A 23,626-nucleotide genomic window follows, 5' to 3' on the forward strand; every position below is an offset into this window, starting at 1 on the left:
TTTATTGCATTCATGGTTGCAAACTGAAAATATGGCCTGGTGCATTTTAAGAGTGCAGTCTGAAATGATTCTGAAAAATGTTCCAGTTAATCTCCATAGGGTACTAATAATCAGGGCTAATGACATTTCTTTAAATGTCAGCAATGAAGACAACTTACAGAGAACATGAGTGGAAGAAAGGTCACTTTTGTGAAAGCAGTTGTGCAGAAATGGGGTTAGACACTCTGACACTCACCTCCCCATTGCTATTAAATCAATCGATTGATCAAATGAAGTATCGTGAACATTTTGAAAGTTTCAGCAGCTGCAGAGTGCAATTCCATTCAGTGATGAGGAAATGTGATATCCAGACAAATCTGAAACTACTGCACTAGTTGACAGTGTTGATCTGTAGAGTCCTAAAAAGCCCAGGGTCCCAATCCTATCCCAATCCAAAGCCTTGCACTGTCAGAACTCATGTTCTGCAAGCACAAGGCACTTTACGGAGGTGTGAAAACCAGACTGCTGCTGGTGGTGACTGCTACAAATGGTGAGAGGTGCAGCACATATGGCAGTGACTCCAAGTCGCACCAGTGAGTCAGTGGGGGATAGGCTGGGGATGGGAAGAGGGTAACAGAGCATGTTAAAGGAGGAACTGGAAGGTGTTTGGGAAGGGAGGGGGGATCTGGTGGCAGCAATTTGTGCCCAGACTCCATCCCTGAACCACCCCTCCCTGGAACACCCCCTGGCTCTCTGAGAGGTTCTCAAGCAGGTACAGCCCTCCTACTGCAACTGGTATTCAGAGGTACCTTTAAACACAGAAGTTCAACTTAGCATTGCTAATTATCTATCTTCATGAATATGTCTAATCCTCTTTTAAAGGCATCCAAACTAGGGGCCATCACCACATCTGTGGCAGCAAACTCCATAAGTTTATGGATCATAAGAAGAAGATAAGAGTGGAAAAGTGAGGTGAATAAATACTTTAGTTCCTGAATCTGCCTCCGATTGGTTTCATGTGATTCTCTCATGGCCCTCAAGGGTACAGCATTAACCTAAATCCCATGCCACCTGCTTCCCCCCCTTCTTTCTCTGCCCCAGGGAAGTCTGCTACAAAGCCTGCAAAGGAACTTTATTTGGTGCCAGAGCAGAAGTGCCACTTACGGCTCTTGCTTTAGTGCAGACAGACAAAGGCAGCTCCCATTTCCTAGTCCTGCCCTAGGAACTAGGAATTTAGCTCTGGATTCTACTATGCAGTACATCAGAAAATCTACTTGTTAGTCTAGTGTAGAACTTCCAATTAATTAATTAGTTGGTATTTTGAGGATATTTCCTGGAGGTAGCAATTTCTCTTGACTAAATAAAACAAGAAATAATTGAGAAAACAACTGGCAGCCTCACTCATTAAATAGATATAGACGGGAAACTTCAGAGTCTGCAGCCCTGACTGCTCTTTTTATTTTTACAAGAGACTGCTCTGTTTTTTCATAAAACTCAAACAATAATCACTGTTTCACCCTGGAGTTGATGAATTAATAAACTAATAGTACCACTCAACTGATGTTTTGGTCTGCCTATGCCCGAATGCAAGGGGAAGCCTGAACTTAACAGTGTGTTATGTGGCTGGAATGCATGTTTCAGCAGCGTAAGACACTATGTGGCTGTCGAAAATGTGACACTACCAGAGTGCGTGGCCTGGCCATTGCCACAAGCGGAAAGCAACCAGGTCTGTACGGTGACTGATGCTGAATTCTGGCACCCTGAGGTAAGGCTGAAAAGGGGATGAGAGGGAAGGGGTGGAATGGAGCAGGGGTGGACAGAACAGGGAGGTAACTGGGGTGGAGGTGGGCAGATTGGGCCAGGGAATGGGGTGTGTTTGGCAGTAGCGGCACCCAGTGAATCCTCACCCCCTTCCCAGGCCCACTCCACCTTCACAGGTCCACTCAGACTTGCGCCAGTGATGTGGTGTAGACCCATCAGGCTGGCACGAGCCTAACCCAGGGCAAAGCAACAAATGTTCCCTTACTCTGAAGAGGCTTCAACATGGCAACTCTTCCCTGCAGAATGCAGTGGCCAATATGTTGGTGCTGCTGCAGTGCGACACAAGAAGTAGCGGTGGATTGGGCCGTAATTTCAGCACTGGAATTTCAGTATGACCTGACACAGAGAAACAGGGGAGCAAGATGTTGCTTTCTCTCAGCCACGTCTCAGCTTTTATAGCTGTGCAGGTTATAAATAACAATCGGTCTCTCTCGCTTGTTTGCTTCTCTCTCTCTTTTTTTAATCTTTGCCAAAGGTACTGTTTAGAGATCTTTCTAGACCATTTATTTTTAAATTACCAGCCAGAGGAGAGGAGAAATGGGGAAAAAAATTCTTAGACCGATTGCTTATCAGAATGAAATCCAAATGTCACATTAGTTGAGAAAGTTGGGAGATTAAATTTTCCAACGCCCTTCATCTGCCGCTGACATTTTGGGAGCTTTGCTCCCCCCCTCCCTCCAGCTCCTGCTTGCCAGTCTTAACATCATAAAAAAAGCAACCTCAAGCAAACACTGCATCCATAGACTAGGCTGCTAGAAAGCTTCTTAGAAGTGATTTTTTTTTTTTATTAGGCTTTAGCTTTGACCCAAGGATTGTGGCTGGCTCAGTGAATGCATATGCAAGGCGCTTGTAGGCTTTGTGGAATAACATTTTAACTAGAATGCTTTCTTTTTTCTTCTCCAAAGAAGGCCATTAATTTAAGCAGGTCAACTGTTATTATCATTTAATGAGTGTTACTGGCTTCTGGCCTGCACTTTTCTTTCAAGATGTTTTTCTCCATCTGTCAAATAGCCACAATATTGTTAAATCTGACACTACAAAAACAGGCTTCAGCTCATACAGTGTCAGAATTTGGTTGTATTTTTTTTTTAATAAACTTGGTTCAAAACAATAAGAATAAAAGAAAAAGGCAACAGGTTAATATACTTATTAGTCTTTCTATTTCAGGTTTTTAAGGTCAAAGTTTCCCTCTGATTAAAAAGGGTAAGCAACAATGTACAAAAGACCGCTGACATTTTAATGCCATTTTATTATTCCAGAGACTGGTTTGATTTAAAAATAAAAAATCACCACATTCACCTTCACCATATCATTCAGTCAAAAGGGTGAAATTATGTTGTCACAACTGTTGCAACAATGCTAAAGTACTTCTGAGTTACCTCCTGTCATGTTGGACCCTAACAAACAGGGTTTGTGGGAGATGCTGCTTATTCTTAGCTCTGTGCTTCAATAACAAGTCACAAAGCTACATTTCAGTTGCACTATGTACAGTGACGCCGCTCCAGTTCCAATCCTTGCGGCTTGGAGAGAGACTCTGGGAAACCAAATTCTCAAAGAGCCCAATCCACTAAACCCCATTTATAGGCAAGTCCCCCAATTGAGGTGCAATGTTCTTTGCAACTGCAGTCTAAGAACTAAGGGCCCAATCCTATCCAATTTTCCAGCACCAGTGTAGCCGCAATGCCGCCCCAAGGTAAGGGAACAAATGTTCCCATACCTTAAGGAGGCCTGTGTGACTGCCTCTCCACTACAGGATGCAGTGCACGCCCCATTGACACAGCTGCACCAGCACTGGAAAACTGGATAAGCTTGGGCAGATGTTTATATTGTAAATTTAAGTGTCCATCAAAACTTCTGATGTTGTAGGGCAGCACTGGCATTTAGTTAGTGCCCAAATACTCTGTTGTGACAAAAGCTAATAGCATGGCTCTGCTGGAAGTGGTTTATCTCCTAAGACGGCATGAGGCAAAATAAGTCTGGAGAGGGAGGGAAAAGGGAAAATTACTTTGTGGTGTGCTACCAGTTGAGGATTTATCCTACTGCTGTCTCTGTCTTTGGAGACTTTTCACCTTTGCCTATGTTTTGAAAGGAGACTCAGCCAAATTAGGTCGCTTTTTGCTCTTGGCCACAACGTATAATTGAAATAATATCTGTTTACAAGAAAACTGCAATTTGCTCCTGTTAAGAAAGAGCAGGGCTTAGTCCAGTGAATCTGCTCTGTCCATGCATGCATTGTGCTGCCTGTAAGCATTTGGACTAGACACCTGGAATAAACACACATGCTCTCCTACTCTGGTTGGCTCTCCTATAATTAGCTAATTATTCATGCATTTCTGGAAACTGAAAGAGAGAGCAATTGGCAACTGATGGCTGCCTTCCGCTGGAGTCCTGTCAAACCCACCACTGAGCAAGGAGAGTCTGCTCACAGTCTCCCTCACCCTGGAACACAGTGAGAAGCAGATGAGCACTTCGGTTTTCTCTCCCCAGGTTGACAGTTACACCAGTTTGAGAAAGGTTGTCCGTGTTGTGCTAATGCAAATCTACTCACAGCTCCCTGCCAATCACCTTGCTCTGTCATGCCTACTCTACCATCCTGTTAGAGTACTCTATGTACCAGAGGAGAAAATACTCAAAACCTGAAACAGAATTGAGAAAGATGCCACAAATATTTTAGGGTGAAGGTCTGTGACTCAGTGGTAGAGCTCATGCCAAATATAACCAGTTTAACCCACGGTATCTCCAGTAGGGCAGGAAAATGTTCTTGTTTGAAACCCCAGAGAGCCATTGCCAACCTGTATTGACAGTATTAATCTGAAAAGGCAAATACAGTAGCCTGATTGTAAGGCCATTTCCAACTAAGGGTAATTTCCACCTGTTTTCTAGACAACGTGTAGCCTCTACCTCTATGACGTGCTTTGCTTTTCGTTGGTGTGTTTCCATGCAGTCAATGGCTAATTGGAAAACTGCTGTAGTGTGGTCTGGGAAATGCTTAGATTCTTCCAGCCATTCATTTTCCTCAATGCAAAATGCACTGCTTCATGCATTCGCGATGGATATCTCACAGTCCAATCCAAATGGCAGAACACATATTCCGCTAGCTCTGGTTGCTGCAAATGTGCCTTGAAGTGCTTTGCTTTGCACAGCTTTGCACAGAAAGCTGGCATTAGGAAAGTCAGCTGAGTGATGGGAGCCCACCAGAGCAGGAAAGCCCAGTGCAGGAGGTAAAATGGAGTGGGGGAGGGTGGGGAAGGGGGAAACAGGGCAGGGGGAGGGCAGAGTGGGAAGGAGATGGAGTGGGGTGGGCAGATCAGGCCCAGAGGGTGGTGGGATCGGCTGCATCAGCAGACAGCGAATCCAGTCCCTTCCTGGGCCTGATCTGCCTGCACGGATCTACACAGACTTGTGCCAGCAATATCGCTGATGGAGGTTGAAGTTCATCTGTTGCTGCTCCTTACCCCATGGCAAGAGGACAAATGTTCCTTTACTCTGAGGAGACCTCCAGCAGCCAAAGATCCCCTGCACCGGTCCCACTTCATTGCCACATGGGAATTTAGGTTGGAATCAGTTGCCTATCAGTGAAAGAGACTGAAGTACTTTTTCTCCTACTGTGTCATTTTGGAAACACTGAATTAATCTTTCCAGAATGCAGTGCTTGACACACATGCAGATTCTGACCTGGTCTCAAAAAGGCAAGAGGCTTGACTGGTTCTGCTAAAGTCAAAATTAGGTCCTGTTGCTCAGGATGGCAATGACTATTGCACTGGTTCCTTTGATATCTTGCATGTGAACTTGCTCAAAAAGGAGGTTCATAAAGGAGTCCTAAAAGAGGTTATCCAAATCAGGCTTTAATCCCATCCTTGTCCTCAGAGATAAATAAATACAGCCAGTTGTCATTATCTGCTAAGGTTAGGTTCCTGGAAAACCTACTGGATAGCAAATTTGCAGGTGACGAACCATTGATCCTATAGGATCAATGGGGTTAGGTGCAAGGGGTGCCTAGGGGGGAAGGGGTACCTTACCTGCCATCAGAAGAATCCAGCAGAGACCCTCAGGAAGCCAGCAGAGTGTAGCGGGAAGCGCCAAAAAATCTCTGAATGCTGCAGAGACATTCCAGAGGGTGCAGGGACCTTCAGAATGGCACTGATGACCAGCACGGACTCCTTTAAAGAAGCCTCTGCTGGCCATTTTAAAGGGGTCTGTACTGGTTGCAGGTGCCTTTCTGAAGGTCCCTGCAACCTCCGGAAAGTCTCTGCATACTGGATAATGAGAACAAAGTCGCAGACAATTAGATGTAGGTGGCAATTCTGCCCCTTGCGGATAAGCAAATTTCCAGATAGCAAATTCGCATATAAAGAGAACTGACTGTATTGATAACTATTTTAGGAGTTTCTGTTATAGCACAACTAAAGTTGCCTTTTGAAGTTCATAGATGCTTTCTCCCCATTCAAAGTGCTTTTTTTATGACACTATCAAGGAGAAAAGAAAAGAAAAATACAGAGGGGAAAATTCAGTGGAAATGAGGGTCACTTTTAGCTTGCGTGGCTAAAATCAACCTCAACCATGCAAGGAGTCAGCCAAAACACACTCTCTGTACTAAGACTTCATTGTTTTGAAGGCCTGAAAATGGTACACCATGGAATTTGCTGACTCCTGCTGAAAGTCACTATATGGCATAGCTACTCCTATGCTGATCTTCATTTTTCTTTCAAAAATAGTGCCTTGATCTTCATCAACCGAACTGGAGCTGTTTATGTCCTTTGAGTATCAGAGAAGACTAGCCGTGACTCAAAGGGCTTCCTACCACCTGAAGCATTTATATCCTGCCTGGCATGTTGTTCTATCTGTGTTTGATATGCCATTAGCTGAGTGGTGGAAATATTATGATTTATTGGTAAAGTGCTTTTTTATATATATTTCCCACTGGCATGGTATAAATATCTGATATTTATAATAATTACCCTGACAGCATCAATTCATGATTCTAAGGCGACCGTCTGGCTGCCACGAAATTGATCACATTTATGAACTCCGTTTGCGCACAAGCATTGACAGCTCTAGTGCCTCCCATTCTCTGGAGTCCTCAGCAGTGCAGTTCATAAATTCCTGCTGATTGTATGGAAACCCATCCATTTGCATTGCTTAACATACCCATTGCTGCAGCACCTCCAATGCATCAATCACATTCTTGTGCCTTGAATTTTAAATTCCTTTATAAGAAATGAAATGGAGGGGAAAAGCCATATAGCAACGTCCATTTGCTCAATTTCCCAGCAATCTCTCACAGTCTTTTTCTAAGTTAATGCTCTCTGACCCAGTCCCCTCCTCGCATTGGAAATCTGTATAAAGCTACCGCATTGGCCCTGTCACATTATCCCTTAATGGCCCCATTCTAAACAAGTTTAAATAGAAATAAATCTCACTGGTATTTAATTCCTTGCATGTATATGCTTAGGAGTGTAGCAGCCTTGGGGTGGAACTACACATTATCTATAGTTCCTTGATTCTTATTTGAAGCGTTTTTTAATCTTAGACAATACATGTGCCAAGGTTTTGGTTTGAAGAAGACCAGCATGGAGGGAGAGGGGTTCCTGTTTGCTGAAAAAAATTAAATTTCTTGCTGATAATCCCTCCCCAGTTGTTTTACCTACGTTGGGGAAGGTCCAAGTACTCACGTCTTTTCCCCAAGAAGTGGAAGTAAAAGAAGTGGTGGGGGAGGAGGATGACTTTCAGCAGGAAAATTTAGAGGGGGGAAAGTGTTAAGTTACCCTTTCCTCCCCGTACTGTTTATCTACTTTGAACTTCAATCTCAGTGGCTGCACTGTGCACAAAAACCATGGAACTACATGCAACATGCATTTACATCTGCCATGATGCCAACATTAACAGTAACAGAGGAAGAAATCCAGATTTTAAGGAATAATTTTGAAGGCAGAGTTCAATTTTACTTAGGGCACAATCCTAACCCACTTTCTCACACAGACATCAGGGCAATGCAGCTCCTAGGTAAGGAAACAAACATTCCCTTACTTTGAGGAGACCTCTGTGAGTGCCCCCCAATGGCAGGATGCAGCACACGTCCCACTGGCACCGCTATGCCAATACTGGAAAGTGGGTTAGGATTTGGGCCTTAGTAGTTACTTTTTCTCTGCAGCCACAAACAGCAAGGTAAATGGAAAGGAAGATATCTCTGAATGCAGAGGAATTTCAGGAGCCTCCAGCTATTATTTTCAAGCTCAGCAGTTTGTGGGTGGTCGGCTTTCAGGCTTTGTTTGGTGATTTCTCAGGTCAGCCAGTCATTTGTATCAATGCAGGAGGCCACAAAAAATAATAGATTAAATTTACTACAATATTTTAAGCTGTCTGCCCAACTCAAAGAAGCTATCAAAACTTCGTTACACCACAATGCAACAATGAGATGGTCATGTTTAATTAAATCTGTGAGATCTAAAAACATCAAGATTTTTTGGCAAAATTATATCAGGCTGTTTCTATAAAAACTCATTTGGTTTCACAGCAATTCCAGCTAAAATGTGGGAAGCACATTTTAAATCCATCTTCTTTGATGAAACTAAATCTATCTCCACTGTTAATATGCCACTCCCGCTAGATCTACCTGATTGGCCTGCAGTCTCAGTGGATGAAGCTCTTTCACTCATTAATCAGTTAAAGCTGGGTAAAGCAGCAGGACCAGACTCAATTCCTCCTGATATTTATAAAGAAGCACCAGAGTGGTGGGCCCCAATAATTGCAGAACTTTTCACTAGAATTGATAAATTTGGGGTACTTCCGGACACTTGGACTAGATCTATCTTGGTTCCCATCTTCAAAAAAGGGGATAAAAAACTTCCCCCCAGCTACAGGCCAATCAGCCTTTTAGACCTGGCAGGGAAAAGGTATGCCTCCCATTTACTTAAGAAACTTTCTGTCTGTATTTCGGACCATAACATCATAGGCCCAGAGCAAGCGGGTTTTAGGCCAAATAAGTCTGCAATTGATCAGTGTGTGGTACTATCCCACCTAATCTCCAAACAAAGGACTCAAAATAAATCCCGACTATATGTGGCTTTTTTAGATTTAAAGTCGGCCTTTGATTCCATAGATAGAGATAGATTCTGGGATAAACTTGAGAAGATGGGAGTGGACAAAAGGCTATTAATATTAATTCGTGCCCTTCATTTAAACACCTCATGCCAAGTGAAATCATCTCAGAGGGGCGGCCTCTCGGCCCCAATTCCAATCAACAAGGGGGTCAAGCAGGGGTGCGTTCTTGCTCCCACCCTGTTCAATCTCTTCATTAATGATCTGGCTCCCTATCTAGCAAACTTTGACACGCATTTCCCCAAATTAGGTTCAGTGGATATCCCTCTTCTTTTGTATGCTGATGACATGGCCCTGATATCCCGAACTAAAATAGGATTAAGGAGACTGGTTAACGCCTGCATAGAATATTTTACCAACAACGCCCTCCAGCTAAACTATGAAAAGTCCAAGATTGTGGTGTTTGGGCACTCTAGGAAACCACAGTCCTGGCTTTTCAATGGTAAATCAATACAACAAGTCAAGGAATTTCAGTATCTTGGTCTCCGGTTTCACTACCGGCTTTTCTGGTCTTCCCATCGTCTTACAGTAATCAACTCATCCAAACTAGCTGTTCAGGCTATTACTCGTTTTTTCTTCTCTTGGGGTAACTCATTCATTCCAACTGCTCTCCAGGCTTTTAATGCCAAAGTTACACCTCAAATTTTGTATGGCATTCCTGTTTGGATGCCAGCATTAAAAGACTCGATTGAAAAGATCCATTCTAATTTTCTATACAAGATCTTAGGTGTACCGCATTGCGTTCCCTTCGCGGCACTTTGCCTGGAGACAGGCCAATATAGGCTGGAGTTTCTAGCTTGGTCCAGTTTCTTAAAATACTGGGCCAAAGTGTGCTTCAGGGCTGATCAAAACTTATTGTTAAAGGGGTTATTGACTGACTCGCTGTTGTCTCCTTGCTTAGTTCTATTCAATAAGAAAATTAGACAAATGGGTCTCGAGGAAGATCTACAAGGAGCTGCTACACTTGAGGTTTCTATCAGGCTCTTGACAACAAGACTAACTGACATAGAAAGGCAAGAGATTTTGGCTGCAGCGCAAAAAAAATGTTTGCCCCTAAATTTCCATCTTAACAATACTTTTGGTAAACAACCAAAGTACCTGACCTTCTTAGAGTGCCCCTTTGCAAGGAGGGCTTTTACATTAGCCTGATGCAACGTGTTGCCTTCTAATGACCTACTTGGTAGGTTTAGAAATGCCCCGAAAGAAGAACGAGTTTGCAATTGTGGCCTCAGAGAGGTAGACTCTCTTCCACACATTTCAGCCTGCGCTGCATCCACGGCAAGACTGGGGCTAAATTGCTTCCCCTTACCTCAGGTAAAGCCACAGCAGACCCAATGGGACTACTCGGATCTGCGCCACCTCAAAAGGTGGCACAAATCCGAGCAGCCTGGGACTGGGGTTAGGATCCAGCATAACTGCCAGATCCTGGCCCCGCCTCCCACTCCCCACCCACCAGCCCCCAGGAATGCCCCCCCGCCAGCCTTCCCCCACCCTGAAATGCTCAGAGACCAGCATCTCCCCTCGTTGTCAGGAAACAAAAAAGGTCTCTCTGAGATCACCTCTTTACAACTTTTGCTGGCAGGTGAATTCGAATTCGTGACCCTTCCAGTTGCTAAATTTTTACATTTGAGCAACATGAAACGGGCTAAGCTGCTGGTTCTAAGCAACTAGGAGTAACTGTGTAAGCAAATTGTTGTGTTTTAACCCTTATTTCTTATCTCTCTTTTAACATATACCTTCATACATGACTGTTTGGAGATATTAGTTGTAAAACTATATGCCTAATAAAGGTTTGTTGTATGTTGTTGAAATAATAGAAAAGATAACCAAATACAAAGCCCATGTTTTCCTAAGGAGCAGACCAAAATGATCTGTGATTTAAAAGACGTTTTAGAGCAGGGGTGCCCAAACCCCGGCCTGGGGGCCACTTGTGGCCCTCCTGATCTGGCCTGCGGGGAGCCCCCAGTCTCCAATGAGTCTCTGGCTCTCTGGAGACTTGCTGGAGCCCATATTGGCCCAATGCAATTGCTCTCAATGTGAGGGTGACTGTTTGCCCTCTCACATGAGCTGTGGGACGAGGGCTCCCTCCACTGCTTGTTTCACGTCTGTGATGTAGCAGCGGCAGCAAAGGAAAAGCTGGCATTGCTTTGTGTAAAGCCTTTTATAGGCCTTGAGCTATTGCAAGACCTTCATTCATTTATATAAATTCCATTGCTAATATAGTCATTTATGTAAATTTATGTAAATTTATTCAAATTTGAAATGTAAATTAATTCTTTTTCTCCCAGCCCCCGGCACAGTGTCAGAGAGATGATGCAGCCCTCCTGCCAAAATGTTTCAGCACCCCTGTTCTAGACCATCAAGAACAACTACGGACCAAATCCTATCCAACTTCCCAGTCCTGGTGTAGCCATGCCAATGGGGCGTGCACTGCATCCTCTGGTGGGAGGGTAGTTCTGGAGGCCTCCATAGGGTAAGGGAACTTTTGTTCCCTCACCAAGGGGCTGCATTGCAGCTGCACTGGGGCTGGAAAGACGGATAGGATTGGGCCCTAAGGTGTTTCCCATTCACACCACAGGATGCTCTGGAACTATATCAGACCAACTACAAAAAAAGATCAGCTGAGAAAAATGCTCACCTGAGATGACATTAGTGACTTACCATTGATCAGATGCAGACAAGGGTCACTGCATATGGTGTGGTGTTGGAAAACAAAGCTATGGCATAGGCTGTGGTATAGCTCTAGTAACGTCGGTGGAAGGATGCCAGCTGAATCCAGCTGGGGATCTGGCCCAGATGATTTTGGCCTCAGTTATGATTTAAACACTGGCTTCCAACCATAAACATAATGATAAGTCTTGCAAAAATAACTGTAATTTTCTCTCATTCTGCAACTGGTATCCAATAGGGAATGTTAGTTAATCTGAACATTTCTCTGTGAATAAACATTGAGACCTTCTCTTATTGGATGAATGAGCAAAGAGGATTTTAAAAAAACATTTTTTAAACAAATAGTGCATATCTTGAGTTCTCTCCTGTACAAATAATCTTGCATACCCCTTAACTTTTAAAAATTAAATTAAAATTTTTTTAGAAGACCACATTCAGAATTACACTGAAATGAACCATAAGTGCAATGAATAGGACTCTCATTTCTATGTCTCTCCACATTTAAATCTGGTACAAGCTTCCTGAATAAAGTCACAGTTTTATAGAATAGGCATTGTCTGTCTGAACTAACTTCATTTGAGGATGATCATGCTCAATTTAAATTTGAAAATGGATGTTAACAAAAATGGAGGATCTGTGGTTTTTTCTATTTAGTTTCACTGCACACAATTTGATATCTTTTTAATTTCATCATCATCCTTGTCATCGTCTTTTCTTTATTTGCTGGAATAAAATTAGCTAGAATATTGCTGAGAGAAGCAATAGGTTTAATAGAGTCTCAAGCACAGAGAAAACTACATGTGTTTTCAGTAGCAGGCAGACAATAATTTTACTAAAGACCAAGAAAAAGGAATCCAAATGTGTATAATTTTAAGCATCACCATGAATAAGTAGAAAAATGACTGTCCTGGACTCACAGTATACGTGATGGTAGCAAAGCATAATTTGTGCCTCTATTTTTGTGTTCATTTTAATTAAAATAACAGCCATGGAGAAATGGGAGGGGCATTTAATTCTTTCCTATCATGCCAGAGTTCTGAGGAAAACTGTGCCCCCAAAGTTGCTATTAGCTGTGGGTGAGATAGTTCTGGAACTGGATGCCCTAGCCTTTCCCAGTGTAGAGTACAGTTTAGAATCAAGGTTCATGGCTTGATGGATTAATATTTAGACAATTAGGCCACAATCCTAACCAACTTTTCAGCACTGACATAAGAGCAATGCAACTCCAAGGTAAGGGAACAAACATTGCCTTACCTTGAGGAGGCCTCCATGACTGCCTCCGACCACAGGATGCAGTACATGCCCCACTGACATAGCTATGCCAGTGCTGGAAAGTTGGTTAGGACTCTGCCCTTAAATATTTCTAGCAAATGTTCGCTATGACCTGCATCCCCTGGCATTTGTGAGAACTACTACCTGAAACCTATGGGAACTTGGCAAAGGGTATGAGCCCACAATAGAGGCTTTAAGAGGCATGTCCTTATTCAGGTCTCACTCTTATACTGGACTGTACATTTTGCCAGAGTTTGCCTTACCAGGCTTGAATACAGACATTCCACTGACCATAAAGCGGGCAGGTTGGAAAATTCCAGGAAATTCTAAGTGGAAAGCACTATTTAGGAGAGAGCACAAGTCAGGCAAAGATTCTTCTTAATGGCTGATGGGACAAGTGGTTGTGGGTTCTGTATCCTGAAATCTGGGTAATAGGAGGTTTCTGCCAGGATGGGAGCTGGCATTACAGTGATCTTACAGTTACAATGTAAAATTCAATTAAGATGTTTAAAAGTTTTCAGGTAAGATATGACATGGCAAGTATGGAGAGCAGGTGGTATGGCTGTGAACCATAGCTCTACCGACTCAAATCTTTACAATCAGTTCTCAGATGGGAGGTACATACGCTAACCAGTTGAGCTGAGCTGACTTGGAGGAAGCTGGCAGGGAGTGAACTCTCCCAGTTTAGCTTAGAGGAAGCTGGCAGAGAATCTTGATTCTTTCCCTCAGATTTCATGTTCAGCTAGTAAATATGCAAGACTTCCTGCTCAGCAATGGCTTAGGAAAGGCTAGCAAAGAGCTAAGTTGTATATACAAATAGTAGCTGAATTTCTACTACCTACAGATATTAGCACACAGCATGTAACACCAGCCAATACTATAAAGGAGGTCCTTTAGAATTTCTTTAGAAACTTACATTTCTGCTTTTTATAGCAGCCTAAATTCTCAAGAGCAAAGGAACAGGCACGCTGAGGATAGAGAGTTACCTCCTAATGCTCAAAGTACTCATGATTATATACATATTTGAATGGGTAATAAAAGAGTCCATATTTGGCATGCTAGGACTTTCATGCTCACGGCCAAAGACAGTGGCCAAGGGCCTAAATCAAGACTGAAACACTATTATGAAAAATGTTATGAAGGATAAAGTGGGTGCAAGCAGTGCATACTTTCATAATGAGCATGGAGCGGTTTGCCTTAGAACAGGCTATCAAACTGCCTTGTGTAGATGAGTTCGTCTAAGAGGAATGCTAGTGATTGGAGGAACTGCAAGCAGGTTTGCAGGCCAAACTGTGGTCTCTGAACTACAGAGACAAAGATGGAAAAAAGACCTCCCATCTTTCTATGGCAGTCACGTCAAACCTGTTTCATACAGCGAGCGGAACAGAATTCATGGCTCCTGCTGCCAATCAGTTTTGTACATTTGTATAATAACAGAGGCAATGACTAGCAGCGTAGGTAAGCACTATTCATAGTCATTGAAAGCAGGGTCTCTGAGGCAAATTTTATCAGGGGATACAAAGTTTCTTTTGGGCCCCTTTGCAAGGGGGGAGGGGTGAAACAGAGAGGGGGAGGGTGGTGACAGGCGAGCAGAATGGGGGCAAAACAGGCAGATCCACAAGCCAAAGAACTACTGCAGCAGTCCAGTTTCCTCCCAGATTTGACACTGAGTTAAGGAATGTCATGTATGCATTCCTCGGCCCAGCATATATGGCTTGCCAATAGCTCCAGCCGCGAGCTCATGGTAGTATCCCCAGCATCCAGTGCGGGCAACAAATCTGAGTAGATAGGAAGATGTAAGATCCCAGGAAATTTCTGGGCCCCCTCTTTTGGCTCCTGGGCCCACTTTTTGACCCTGGGCCCGGGTACAAATTACCCCCTTTACCCCCCTCTCCTAGGCCCTGATTGAAAGTTACTAAGGGTGCAATCCTAACAGAGCCCTGGGCTGGTGCAAGTCCCTTGCACCAGTCCAGGAGGGTTGCAAACATGCCATAAGGCACATTTGCGCCTTCTCGAGAATTGGCTTGGCCAGCGCATGGATGCGCACTGGCCAACGGAGGCTGAATCCAGCCGCTGGTCGACGCAAGGCTCTAGGGTGGGCAGGGAGGAGGTGGGGAAGAGGTGGGAGAGAGACTTCCGGGGTGGGTGGAGGGTGGTCCCAGGGGCGGGCAGGGAGGGGGCAGGAGGCGGGGCTGGGACCTGGCAGTTATGCCAGATCTCAACCCCTGTTCCCGAACAGGGCGGAGCAGCTTCAAGTTGCTCCACTCACCTCAGACTTGTGCCACCTCAGGAGGTGGCACAAGTTCAAGGAGACCCATAGGGGCTGCAGTGGCTTACCCAGGGGTAAGGGGAAGGCTGAGCCACTTTGGCAACCTATCTCACGTTGGATACAGCACTTGCCTCCTGGCCTGCCTGTTCCAGCACAAAATAGGATTGCACTGTAAGGCTAGATCCACTTATACTCCTGTTGTGCTGTACACTGATTCATTATTGTTCATTTGTTAGGACACATGTTTGACACCCCTGCTCTTTTGCTACTGAAAACTAAGCAATTTAGAACAATTTAGATCCATGATATTTACCACTATACCACTGGTTAAGATTCTGCATTGTGGGTATCAAAGTGGCTGTTGGCCCAAGAAGCATCAGCTGAAGCACCAGCAGAAGGGGGTCTAAATAACTGTACATTTAACAGATGCCTGCAAAAAGATATGTGTAAAAATGGCAACAGATGCTGCAATGACCATCCTGTTCTTCTCCTATTTTTGCCTTTTTCTTTGGAAAGAGTTTGGAGTTGACTTAACTGCTTCATCCCAACTGGTACTTATTCAGTACAGCTGTAGCCCTGTTGATGTGCTTCTTTCTTTCAGGCTATGAGCCACTCAGAACTTCTTCCCTAATCCTCCCCTGATAAAGCTATAATGCTTCAGGGACAACAGTTTGGCCAAATGTAGGCACCAAAAGTTTTGTGTGTGTTTTTCTCCAGCTCAACATCTGCTCTTACCTTCTGTTGGCCTTTTGAGAGGGTCCAGGGATTTACCTTACTCTAGCACTCTATTCACCCAGAAAGACACCAAAACAATCCACAAACTATCACCCATAAGATGCAGCCACTTCTGGGCTGAGTTAAGCCAGTGGTGGATGCTTGGGAGTTGTTTTGAACAGAGCTCTCTCCAAGTATTCTCATTACACTCAGTAACTAGCAAAGGTCTATTTCCTTGGAGAATTGAAGCTCTCTGGTTTATACTTAACATGCTGATTGCCAGAATTACAGGATGGCTGTGCCGGGAGGAGGATAGAGAATTAGATTCTGTCTCTAATTAGATGTTTGCTCTTCATTTGAATTTCAGATGCCAGCTTTAATTTTAGAAACTTTTCCAGGAAGCAAAGTGACTTTCTCTAGCAAAAATGCACCTGGTTCCTTCAGGCTTTGTCTGATGGGCTGTCTCAAAATGAACACCAAGTGGACCCTGCCATTCTCTCTTCTTCTCTAGGTACAAGGGGCAGACCCACTGCCTGTAGGTTCTCTGGAGGTATCGTTAAAATAAGGAGAATCTCCCCAAATCGTCAAAGATATATTAAAAATGGACGGGATAACCATGCAGAATTGTGGATGCAAAAGATTTCTTTGGTTTCATCTTATCCCAGCCAGCATATGACTTGTCCCATTCTATGTGAAAAGATATTTCAGAGCAATGCTGCCTTACATAAAGCATTCGTGCTTCTGGACAGATAGCAATTCCTGTCAGGGTAATCAACCAAGGGGGAATGTGTGAAGTCCTATGTTTGGTTCTGAAGATGTGGCAATGTAGTCATTAATACGTGGGACCTGGTGAGATCTAGAGATTCTGAAGCACTCAGGTATATGGAAATCCACTATAACAAATTAGCAGTTAGAAAGCAGGCAAGTTTTCACCAGATTCATAGTGTATTTTAGAATTTCAAAGAAAAAAACAATTTAATTAGCAAATCTGATTTATACTATGATGAAAGTGATTTAGTATAACGTTTTTAATCTGAGTTCTGGATGGATTTGGTATTTGCTATAAGCTATCGCTGCTATCATATGCTGGTAATAACACCACCCATTAAAAAAGGTAGAATGATCTGGAGTCTGTATCACCTTTAGTATTTAGTATTTCATTTAGTATGCAACTAAATTATTTCATTTCATTTAGTATGCAGCAGAACTCAATTTTCTATCATGCTTTGCCTTCTTATTTCTCAAGAGATTTCACTGTGATCATTCCTTGGCTATATGTGGCTTGCTTTTTATGGTTTCTCACCATAAAAAGGATAATTGAAGTTACCAGTAGGAATTGACTTGTAATCCATTTACTGCATAAAGCACAACTCATGGACAATTGGAAGGTACTTACATATTCTATGTCAGCCTTGGAATCATAGTATTCAATATCCTCCTCCTGCAGAACAAAAGGAAAAGATAAGTAAAGTACACAATCTCATATTAATCATTCTACTCTTTTTTCTAAGGTTTTTTTATAGTGTTGGTGGATTGTGGAATTTGCTTCCTCTGACTATGTGTGAATATGGGCATCCACTTACCAACTACCATCTAACCATGCAATCATTTGGTAAACTAGAATCTTGCCAAATGGCAAAGAGAATTCGCTCCTCTGATTCCCCAGATTTTTGATCAGATGACAAAAAATAGAAAGACTTCCATTATCTCTTGATAAAGTTATTCAGATGCTCAATTTATCAAAGTTGCTCCTTGTAGCGGAACTACTTTTTCTACTTCCAGTGCAAGTGAAAACAGCCACCATGTCTTCTTTGCATAGCAAGAAGAGCAGTGGCGTTCCTGGGGGTCCCCGCGCCTGGGGCAACCCCCAGGATTCGGCCCCCCACACCCCATTTCGCCCCCCTTCTCCGCTGCCCCCGCGCACCTGACCCGGAATTGAGGTGACGTAATTGTCACTACAATTACTTGCACGAAGCTGCCTCTTCCATTCCCCCTTTGAAAACAAGGGGGAACAGAGGAGGCAGCTGAGGCCCCCACAGAGCCTTCCACGCCGCGGGGGTCTCCATGGCAGCGGTCTGGGGCTGCTTCCAGCGGCCCCAAACCGCTGCAGCGGAGACCTCCATGCAGCTTGTAAGCTGCAAAGAATGCTCTGTGGGGGCCAGGAAGCGGCATGCAACTCCTCCGAAGTTGTAGGGGGTGTGTGCAGCTTCTCCTCCGTCTCTGAGGGATGGCCTGAGACGCGGAGCGGGGCGACCCGGGCCGGGAAGCCGCACGCGTCTCCTCCAAAGTCAGAGGGGGTATGTGCGGCTTCCCCTCTGCCTCTGAGGGATGCCCTCAGAGGCAGAGCGGGGGCGACCCAGCCAGGAAAAGGCACACATCCCTTCCGCCACTTCCGCTCCACCTCTGAGGGACGCCCTCAGAGGCAGAGCAGGGGTGCCCAGGAGCACTCCTGGGAGGCAGGAGGAAGCTGCCTCCTAGGCAGCATCTCGGCTCTGACTGGGTTGCCCCCCCTCCTTTATAGGAGGAGACAAGATGGGCGCCCTAGAGCATCAGTGCCTCTCTAGGGCGCCTGTCTCCTATCCTCCTATAAAGGTAAATCAATACAGTTGGCACCCAAGCTGCCTCTCTGCAGTGCTCCTGAGTGCTCCTCCTGGGGTGCAGGGGCGAGGCGAGGGCGAGGCTCCGAGGCACCCCTGGAGGGTTGGCGCTCGGGGAATTTGCCCTGTTTGCCCCTCCGAGGTACACCAGTGCAGAAGAGCTCTGTTTTCCATTGTTTGCTATGAACACACAAATCTGGAATCCCTGCTGGGGGAAAAGCACCTGGAGGGAAGTGGTTGAAGAGAAAAAGCAGTAAAATAGGAGAGCATTAAGTACCCTCTTCCCATGCACTGGAAATTGCAGCTCCCTGATCCAGTTTTGCAAAAAACATACAGTACATTACCCCTGCTAATTGGGTAAGAGGCACTTTTTCAAGTAGGTGCTCCTTTTTTTAGCAGGGGGAGAGTAACTGGCCCACCTCACCCCAGCAGTGTCTGTTCTAGTGGCAGTCTGCTGGTATTCATTTGCATCTTTTTAGATTGTGAGCCCTTCTGGGACAGGGAGCCATTTAGTTATTTGATTTTTCTCTGTAAACCGCTTTGTGAACTTTTAGTTGAAAAGCGGTATATAAATACTGTTAATAATAATGTTAATAATTAATACATTGAAAGTGTAGTGGAACTGGCTGGAACATGTCATTTCACCCTTGATACATGGGCATCTGCATATTCATTTTGTGCTGCATCACACAAAACAGGCTATGCCACACCTCACTAGAAGGTTAGGGTAATTCAGTTACAATGAGCAAAATGAACACAGGAATCCATGGTTTAAATGGCCCCTTTTTTGCCTGTTGTATGCAAGGTCACATTGGAGGTTCACAATACTTTCCCTCCAACTCTGAAGTTTCTGAATCTGTGAAAATATATTTTTTTTTACTTGAGGGGGATGTGCACTAATGATGGAGGAGATCTGAGACGTTAATAACCCCTTTTCCCACTCAGAACTGCTAAGCGGGAAATGAAAAATTAAAAAGTGATTTCATCAGTCCAGTAAAGAATTGCATGCCATTAATTTGCAGTATTTAGAAAGTATTTACATAGAGAGGTCTATTCCAATTCCTCTTTCCCCATGCTAGGACTTGCGGCAGCTGATAAAATTCATAAAGGGACAGGCAATTCAGAGAGCAAGTAATACTGGCAAAATAGAATTTTATATTCCATCCATCCAAAGGGGTAATTAAAGGGCACTCAGAGTCTCTATTCTGCAGACAGTAATAGGTGCAGGAGTGCTGCATCCCTGGCAGTGCCTTGTCCTCTTGCTTTGCACTGAGTACTGCCATGGCTGCCATTCACCAGCACAAAGACACCTTGCCAATTTCCAAAAATTTCTGTGCCAGAACAATTACAATTATGCCAGCTCACTTCATCCCTCCTGTCAGTTGAGTGGGTGACTTGCAAGTAGACAACCGTGAGGTAAACAGAAAAATCGTATTATTTTGAAGAAAGAAAGAAAAACACAGCCCCTAGCCCATCAAACCTGCAGGGTGTGCTGTCATGTTGCTGGTGAATGTTGGCACACAGGCATGGGTGGGGCCAAGTTGGAGGCTGGCTCAGAGCTGGATCCTGAGCTCGGTGCGCCAGCTCACCGCCTGCATGTACTGTTGCAAACGTGCTGTAAGGCACATTTGCAGGCCCGAGCACAGGACAAGTGCCGGTGGTAGCCCAGTGCTGGCTGGCAGGAACCCAACCTCCACCGCTCAGCAGTCACGCAGACCGGCAGAGAGATCAGTGGGGGCACAGGGGGAGGCAGGGAAGAGGTGTTCTGGGGAGGGGGGAGGCAGGCGGAGGGCGGGGAGAGGGCAGGGAGGAGGCATTACGGCGAGGCGGGGGGAAGCGTGCCAGGGGAGGGAGGGAGAATTCAAAGCCTCCATGTTGGGCTCACTGCCTGACACGGAGACACTTGATTCACTGCTGACCTTTTGGTTGGCGGTGAATCGAGTATGCCCCACTGTGGGGTTACACTGTTTACCTGGGGGAAGGGGACGAAAGTCTCCTTCCTCCGAGGAGCCGGTGGCGGCTGCCCAAAGTGTGCAGGATGTGGTGGCAGCCATTTTCAGCGCTGCCACAGCCCCACGTCCCAGGCAGCTCAGGATTGGACTGCCAGTCATTCTTCATTCTTGAACAGAGCCCTAGGCCAGTATCTCACAGAGCCTTCCTTTGTCAAGTGGAGTTCTATGACTGCCTGATATCACCAGAGAAGGATAGCCTTGACTGAAATCTAGCTCACCTGACTTCGATGCAGGAAATTTGAATATCAGTTAACTTAAAATCAACCTAACAGAGCTAGGGAGGCTATCATTTCCCAAAATGGGATTTAAAAACAACAACAAAAAAACAGCCAGAGCAAGATGAAAAGGAAATGCAAGATGCTGACCAAATCATGATGTAAAACATGATGCTGTCCAGCCAAGAAATAGTTAAGATCTTTTCTTCTGGATGCTGAATTGTAAGTGAATGCTTTCAGCCAGGGAAGTCTTATTTAGACTCTGTTTTCACTTTATTTTGTACTTTGCCTCTTAATCTCAAGCATAGAACTCGATTGTCTGTTTTTCCCTGTTCCGTTTTAATCCCCAATTCTTTGATTTGATTAAAACAAACCTGCCTAGTGCTTTAACCCACAGAGCAACTGGCCTCTTGTCTCTGATGTCTTGCTTAGCCTTGTATACTACCAAGAGAGAGAGAGAGAGAGAGAGAGAGAGAGAGAGAGAGAGAGTACAGAGATGTGTGGATGAGAGAGGAAGAGAACCAAAGAGGTTGGTCAAGACACTCCTTCTCCCTCCTCTGAAAAATCATAAGGGCTGTGGTTCACTGACAGATTCCCAGTTTGGTTAAAGAGTGGTGGTATGACCTTTATCCTGAGGGTAGTGGTCATGAATCTACACCACAAATGCAAACACACTGTATGTGTGGTTTGGACATGATCTCAGGATGGACAGAAACACCAGATTTCCCAGAGAGGAACATGGTCCTTTTCAGTGCTCCCCTGGAGATTGTCACATCTCATCTCATATTGCTGTGGCAGTTGCACATTGCATTTGTGATTATGACATTATCTAAGGGTGGGAAGAAGCAGATTCACAGAGAGGAATATGATCCTCCTTAGTAATATGCTGGAGAAAGCCACATCTAGGATACACAGCCACTGAAGCAATGCAGTGCAGACATAATCTGTATTTGGATATGCATTCAGATATGCCTGTGAGTGAGGATTCTACCTGTGCTGCTTTACTTTCAAAAGAACACAGCATCCCAGAGTACAATCTACTGAAAACAATGCAGTATGGATAGAGCATCCTCACTGGGATGTGCACCCATACAAAATTCACATATAGTACCCACAAAAATTATGCATTCACAAATTTTACTATGATGAGAAACAATCTATTTTCAGAAGTGTTGCACACACAAGATAACTCCTCTACGTGAAGGGGCACCACAGATTCTTTTCTGCCCTCTGTCCAACATGTCACATCCATGGTATAATCACTAAGATCTCTGCAACTGACAGGGAAACACAACAGTGCAGATGTGAAGACAGCTGGAAGCAGGCAGAATGAGCTGGGTAAATCTTTTTGTTCACTAGGATGGAATTCTGTTTCAAGAGGATGTATCTGTCAACAGATGGAGTGCTGCAAGGAATGGTCCCATGCGTCCTTATTACTATCAGACATAGCGGTATAAGGTTCTTAATGGTGGTGCAGTGGTGATGAATGAGACAAAGATCCCTTTTCAGGTGCAATCTGCCAAGGACTGACGCTGAGCCACAGTCATTAACTTTAATGAGCTTTGCACAGGAGCCCTAATCAAGACCCACTGAATGAATGAACACAAGATGGTAGCAATGTTTGGTGGACTGAGCCCTGTGTCATAACTAAGGAGTAAATCATTATCATTTTTGGTAATGCTTTGGAGTGTTCAAAGCACTTCACACACATTATTTCAATAATAGATAAGACAATATTATCCCCATATTGCAAAAGGGGAGGCTTTGGAAAGTAATTCACCTAAGGCCCAAATCAACTGTTAACCTGCACATGCCTGATCTTGTCTGATCTCGGAAACTAAGCAGGGTCAGGCCTGGTTAGTACTTGGATGGGAGACCGCTTGGGAATACCAGGTGCTATAGGCTTATACCATAGTCTTTCGAGACTGAAGGTTGCCAACCAAATCCTAACCAACTTTCCAGCACTGGCACAGCTGTGCCAATGGGACGTGTGCTGCATCTTGCAGTTGGATGGCACTCACGGAGGCCTCCTCAAAGTAAGGGAATCTTTGTTTCCTTGCCTAGGAGCTACACTGCCCTTATGTCGGTGCTGGAAAGTGGGTTAGGACTGCGCTCTAAGTCCATTTACTCAGTTCATGGCAGAAACAAGATCTGAAGTGGGGACTTCCAGGCTCAGTCTCTTAGAACCCAATCCTATCCTCCTCCCCTCCCCCACTCATGCATCTGCATGAGAAACACCATGTGCTCTATCCAGCGGGGGAGGGGGGAGGTTTGAGAGGCTTCAAAGGGGAAGGATGAATAACTTCCCCTTACCCCCCCCCCCCAATAAGCCTCTTGCTCCACAACGGATCTCCTTGGACCTGAACCAGCTCTGTAGCTGGTGCAAATTTAAGGAGACAATAGGGACTGCGAGAATTGCAAAACAGGGGATAGGATCCAGCGTGGGCCATCACCACCAGATTCATGCACCCCTGGCAGCCTCCCCACCCCCTGTTTCTTTCCCCTCCCTGCCTAACCCCTCTGCCTAACCTTCTACAGCGGGTGCAGCAGAAGCACAGTGCAGCAGCACGCTAGAAATGGCTGCTGACGGAGTACTCTGCACACATTTGGCGGCCATTTTATGAAAGCAGAAGTGCCACCAGAAGTGGCCCACAAGATGCTCTGCAGTACAGCCCAAGCCAGTTAACTGCAGTCAGATGCTAATGAACTCCAATGAAGTTCAGTTAACTCCAATAGGCTTCAGATCAGCATGTCACAGAAGCTGAATTTTGCTGCATTAATGGCAGTGGAGGAGTATGCATAGCCAATTAATTAGTCTAATAATGGTTCCTGTAGAAGCACAGTTGCTTAGGAGACAATGAGAAGCCAAAATAAGGCTCCATGATCTGGAGCAAGTGCTGTGTAGCTCACCAATGTCATTGCATATGTGAGATCACTCCTTCTCCTAGATGCCTGCTCACTGTATTCTAGTAATGAGAC

General features: G+C 44.7%; 1 protein-coding gene across 1 annotated transcript in view; it reads right to left on the bottom strand.

The window, feature by feature from the left end:
* Positions 1–23,626, bottom strand: part of CACNA2D2 (calcium voltage-gated channel auxiliary subunit alpha2delta 2) — a 632,244-nt gene that overhangs the window by 201,798 nt on the left and 406,820 nt on the right. Inside the window, exon 4 of the mRNA XM_066614251.1 lies at positions 17,220–17,264. Coding sequence (XP_066470348.1) covers positions 17,220–17,264 — 45 coding nt within the window. The remainder of the gene's footprint in view (positions 1–17,219; positions 17,265–23,626) is intronic.

This window comes from Tiliqua scincoides, chromosome 2 (genome assembly GCF_035046505.1).
Source record: "Tiliqua scincoides isolate rTilSci1 chromosome 2, rTilSci1.hap2, whole genome shotgun sequence".
Lineage (NCBI taxonomy): Eukaryota > Metazoa > Chordata > Lepidosauria > Squamata > Scincidae > Tiliqua > Tiliqua scincoides.